The 5,923-nt window shown below is 37.0% G+C and overlaps 1 protein-coding gene across 1 annotated transcript in view; it reads left to right on the forward strand.

The window, feature by feature from the left end:
- Positions 1-4,202, forward strand: part of dolpp1 (dolichyldiphosphatase 1) — a 7,230-nt gene extending 3,028 nt beyond the window's left edge. The window contains exons 6-8 of the mRNA XM_024299869.2: positions 1,287-1,415; positions 1,555-1,644; positions 3,549-4,202. Of these exons, the coding sequence (XP_024155637.1) occupies positions 1,287-1,415; positions 1,555-1,644; positions 3,549-3,585 (256 nt within the window). The 3' untranslated portion in view covers positions 3,586-4,202. The remainder of the gene's footprint in view (positions 1-1,286; positions 1,416-1,554; positions 1,645-3,548) is intronic.
- The last annotated feature ends 1,721 nt before the right edge of the window (positions 4,203-5,923 follow it).

A 5,923-nucleotide genomic window follows, 5' to 3' on the forward strand; every position in this document is an offset into this window, starting at 1 on the left:
TCTTTTTGCCCAAATTAAGCAACATTTCTTGATGTTATGTGCTCTGCCAGATAAGTTAGTTTTATGTAATTCTGAGTACAGAGGTGATCTTAGCAAGAGTGCCTGATGCACTAAACTCCAACAACAATTTGACACTTTCAAATAAAATATCATATTTTTTGATAACTAACCACAGTTTTAATGATAGTTCATGAGTCAACAATGAAGCCAAATCCATGATTTTGTTGCCTTGACTTGAATATTATTACAGAAATTCCAATATTGGTGAAAAAATATCACAGTTTACGTTTTGTGGACTTTCTTAAGTTGAATTATATTATTTACAAGGAAATTGGCAACAATAGCATATAATTTGTTCTAATCATTCAATGTGGTTGCATTTTTATTCCATTATATATAAATGTCTGCTTTCCCAGTGAGAAATAATGGTCTTGCGGGTGTTTATTTTATGAAGGGCGTTCCGTCAAATTGCAGATTTTAAGGTTTATTATGTTATTGAAACTTCCTTAGGAGTTAAAGGGAGCAGTTGAGGGCACCTGATATGCTAAACAAAGATCAGTCCCCAGTTTTACAACAGAAAAGTATTTAAACTTTAGTTTTCCCTCTTAATCTAGCAGGACTTTTAATGGCATCTTAAATGTGCTTGTGTCCCTTGATATAAAGTTAACTGGAAGGTATTCACCAGGTGCTAAGTTTCTCTATCAGTGAATGGCACAACAATCCTACCTGCACTTTTGCATTTTAACCCTACCTGTCACATATATTATATTTGTATTATTCTTGCACGTATAAGCATACATAAGCATTCCATGGCAATAACAAATAGCTTTTGTGACAGTTTAAAAAAAGGAAAACACAGTTTTCACAAACCCAGAAAGCAAGAAGAAACAGTGTCATTGAAATGTTATTGATAATAAATTCATTTTTTCAAAAGGTTTAGACACTGAAACCTTTCATCAGATTAGATGTATCTTGTGATTTTGAGTTTGAGAGCCACAGATTCAGATTTGGTTATATTTGCATCTATTTTTACCATGTAAATCACTTCTGTCTGTGGTTTGGCGTTTAGTTTCAGATTTGTTTAGGGATAAATCTGTGTTTCTGTGATGCTGGTTACTATTATCAATATTGTTTAGCACATAAACTCTCAAAAATCAATTCACAAAAAGTCAAAACTACTACTGTTGGGACATAAATATTTTCTAAAGTTATCTTTTTTTCTTGTTTTATGTTTGGCTGTATTGTTTGAAGCTTTTCCTAACCTGCTGTACGTCTGTCTTTGTCAGGGTCTACCTGTTGTATCACACCTGGAGTCAGGTTTTTTATGGAGGGGTAGCCGGCAGCACGATGGCCATAATCTGGTTCTTTTTCACACAGGAGATGTTGACACCATTATTCCCCAAAATAGCCGCCTGGTAAGTGTTGCCCTCATTTCAAACCGTCTTTGTCAAACCTCTCGGGAGGATATGTCCACCTCATCTGGGGGAAGTTGACAGGAGCGAGCGGTTCCGCTTCCTATAGACGTGTCACCGTTGTGTGTGTTGCTCTTCGCAGGCCAGTATCAGAGTACTTCCTGGTGAGAGACACAAGCCTGATCCCCAACATCTTATGGTTTGAGTATACAGTTACCAGATCAGAAGCAAGGTAAGATGTTACACTTAATAATTTCACATTAACTCTGTTCAGATCAGTGGGAAAAAAATCTTTTTCTGGTTTGCTTTACTCTGAATGGTCTGACCTTCTAGAAACATGCACTGACCACGTCCCAAATACAAAACTTTATTTATGGAATCTATAGCAATCAAACCAAACACATTCTTCTGTTTCATTAGATTTAATATTTAGCCAGCAATTATTATTATTATTTTTTTAAAACTTACAACTTTGGCTGCAGCATTTGTCTTCTATTTAAACACACTTATTTCAGTTTTTCTTTCCTCTTCCTCTATTTTAATTTAACATAAACTGTGCAGATTATTTACAGCAGATACAGTTTTCTAACATCTGTAGTCTTGAATTTAACTGCAGTCTAAATACTTCATTTTTCTAATCTTGGACTCGTTTCCTCTTCTTTCTTCTTTTTTTTTTTTAACCCTTTAAATTATTTTTTGTGTTTCCTGCTGCAGCTTCACGCCGTTTCTATAGGAAGGCAGCAGACAGACCTGACTAGAACAGTCTGAGAATCACTTTGAGCTTGATTTGATGGATTGGCTGCATTTAAATTTCTTTTACTCCATAAAAAACAATACATTTTTAAAGTCAACCTTACGACTACAAAGCTGAGTTTACACAAAGTAATTAGTTTGCATTTAAGGGACCCTTAATGCAATAATTTGAATATTTAAAATCAAATTTTCTTTGAGTTCTATTTGCTCTTGTCTGGTGTTTAGTTTTAAGTTATTAAATTCTTTTACAGTATACAATATTTTGCATGTGGGTATGTGATTGTTTGAAACCGATGTCAACATTTATTCTATCTTTGCACTAGGTGGCACTAGACCTCTTTACTATGAGGTTCAATTAGAGCGTAAATGGGTTTCAAGAGAGATTTAAGTTGATTCTTTAGTAATTAGAACCTTTTTATCTACTTACATCATTCCTCATAGGTGGACTCTATAATCATCCAATCATTTTTTAATTGTTTTAAAGGCGTTTCCAGGGCTATTTTAGTTATAATTATGCCAATTTTTGTCAAAAATAAATAAATAAATAATTGAGCAGCATTAATCAGAAACTTGCCAATAAGTTATGGGCAGTACTGTTGGTGTTAACTTCCTGTTGTAACTTCTCGCGAGACTCTGTTCTATCGCGAGATCTCGGCACTTTCGTTTTGGGCGCGCTCTGCCCTGTGATGGCGTGTGATGAGCGGGAGAGAAATAAATAAGTGCAAAGGAAACGAACGTCGTGTTTGTTGGATTTTTCAGTTGGCAGGGAAGTAAGCCCCTGCTAATATCCCATCATCCCTTTGTTTTTGCACTAGCTTACAGCCCCTCACAACCCCAACCTAACATAAACAACAAAGTTGGTGAGCAGTATTGGAGCCGCACAACTTTGAGCCAGATGCCAGACGAGAAAAACGAAGATGTCCGTGGATCTGTTTGTCTGGGAGTCTTGAGGGCTGTAAGCTGGTGGGAGGACATGTAAACAGGGAGCTCTCAGCAGCAAGGAAAGGAACTTAGCCAACAACTGAGAGGCACATTTTGAATGAACTCCTGCTGCTCTGCAGAAACTAGGTCCTAGAAAACGACAGGTAAAAGAAAAAAGCTAAAAACAGTAAAATCATAATTAAAAAATCACTGGGAATACTTTAAAAATATATAAAAAATGATTGGAGTGAAGGAATTTTGCGAGATTTAAGAGTCCTCGTGTGCCAGATACTCGTTTGTGTGGTATCTTTTCTTATCAATTTTTTAATGTGTTTTTTATGATTATATCTGAGTGTATGTGGGTTTAAAACATTTTTAAGTCATATTTAAAGTCGTTTATTATACTACTTCAGATCAAATTTCTTAAATATTTAAAATGTTCCCTTTTTTTTTATCTTTCAGGAACAGACAACGAAAGCTTGGAACAAAACTTCAGTGACTGACGCAGTTCTTTAGTGCAGCAGAGTTTAGGACACACACATACACACATTAACCAACACAAGCAGCTGCTCACTGGGCAAAAAAAACAAAAAAAAAGCACTGAAGAAAGCATCTCTTGGACTGACGTGGCTGCGAGCAGCGTCTGGGAAAACTGGGGTTTTAGAGGAGCCAGGACCGGACCAGGAACCCTCAGCCTAGGCAAGCCCGTCCACACGCCTTCCCTCCTTGTACAGCTTGCCCAAAAATGCTCTTCAATGCATGCAAGACTGTGCAAGAGGCATATTTTAACTGTAAAAGCACGCGACAGGAATCGTTTACTGGAAGGAGCCAAAAAATAAAAAATAAAAATAAAAACACGGAGGCTTTGGGTGAGCGTCCAGCGAATCAGAGGGCGTCATTACAGCATGTCTTTAGTGGTTGTTTTATAAAATGTTCTGACAGGTAGCAGCAGAGAATGGGTGGGGTGGTAGGGTGGGGGGTAGCTTTGTTGGTAATATGTTGAATTAACCATTTTTCATTGTTATATATTTAAAAAAAGAACAATTTCTAAAATTGGTCATAGTGTAATAAGCTTGCAAATTTGCACTTGGTGAAATTTACAAGTAAAAAAAAAAAGAGAGCGAGCACTCGTTTCTTGAGGACCCTCACATTTTGTCTTTAACTGCCAGTCCTCACATATTAAACCCCAAAGCTGATCTGGATTCATTTCAAAGTGCCCTGATCAGGATTGATCGAGGCTGTGGCCCCTCTTTTCACAGGGCGGAGGATTTTCTCAGTTACGGTCGCAACCGGGGAACAGAATTCTGGGAATCTTTTTTTTTTTTATTTGTTTATCTTGTTTCCTGCCGGTGCAGAGCACTTTCCCTCCTTACCTGCATTTCCAGTTTAACATTCCACATCATTTAGTGTAAAAACGTTCCGACTGTGGAGGGAAATGTTTATTTTTTATTGCAGTTTTTTGTTCTTGAAGAGTGGTCACAAACACGCCTCAGGTCAGCGGCAGCATGTGATTCTGCTTCGTTTCCTCGTGGCCTCAGGCAGCTGATATGAAAGGGGATCTGAAGCTGGTTGAATACGGTCATTAGCTCCAACAAAGGGAAGTAGTTCTTCTAGAAATTGAATTTTTTTTCCATGTGTAACCTATATCGAACAGAAAATAAAAATGTGTTTATGTACAAACCTGATCCCAGTGTGATGCTTTAAAAACGCCATTTTCTTGTGTTTTCAAAAGTCTTCTTGGCATCTATTGACTGAAAGTAACATTTTTACTGCTGTTGTTTAGGATGAAAAAATACTTTAATGCAGTTTAGACTTTAGAAGAAATAAATTTGTATTTTACGTTACAAAATTGTTCCAGATTTTATGTTTTTGAACTGAAGGAAAATCACAAAATCTGCTTTTTTTTATTTTAGAGAGAATATTTATCATTTGGCCTTAGAATATGTATTGAGATGAAACGGATAACTAAGTTTTTATTGAAATAATGTAAAGTTGAAAGTAAAAAATAAAAATACTTTAAAGGTGATGCTGGTTAAGTAGTAACCTTTTTGTCTGCTGAGGACTGGCTTTCCTCTAGAACCTTTAGACACCAATTCATGGTTCAAAACTCTACAAAAAGTCAATAAACTAACATTTAACTTTTTTTTTCTGGATTACTAAAAAAAAAAAAAATCACTTTATTCGGTGCACCTGTCCAACTGCTCGTTACACGCAAATTTCTAATCAGCCAATCACGTGGCAGCAACTCAATGCTTTCAGGCATGTAGAAATGGTCAAGATGACATAGCATCAGAATGATGAAGAAAAGGGGATTGAAGTGACTGAATGGTTGTTGGTGCCAAACGGGATGGTCTGAATATTTCAGAAATTGCTAATCTACTGGGATTTTCATCCACAACCGTCTCTAGGGTTTATAGAGAATGGTCAGAAAAAGAGAAAATATCCATTTAATGGGTGGAATCGCCATTTTGAAGTCAGAGGAGAAGGTCCAGACTGGTTCCAGCTGATAGAAAGGCAACAATAACTCAAATAACTACTGGAATCTGTGAATGAACAACAACCTTGAGGTCGATGGACGACGACAGCAGCAGAAGACCACTGGGACAATAGAGGATTGAAAAAAACGTTGCCTGGTCTGGTGAGTCTCCATTTCACCACATTTGGAATTTGGCATCAATAAGATGAAAGCATGGATCCATCCTGCCTTGTATCAGCGGTTCAGGCTGGTAGTGGTAGTGTCATGGTGTGGGGGATAATTTATTGGCACTCTTTGAGACCCCTCAGGGAGATTGAATCTATTCCTTGAAGGATTGAGAAAGTTCTGGAGGCAAAAGCGG

The sequence above is a fragment of the Oryzias melastigma genome, linkage group LG12, assembly GCF_002922805.2.
Source record: "Oryzias melastigma strain HK-1 linkage group LG12, ASM292280v2, whole genome shotgun sequence".
Classification (NCBI taxonomy): Eukaryota; Metazoa; Chordata; class Actinopteri; order Beloniformes; family Adrianichthyidae; genus Oryzias; species Oryzias melastigma.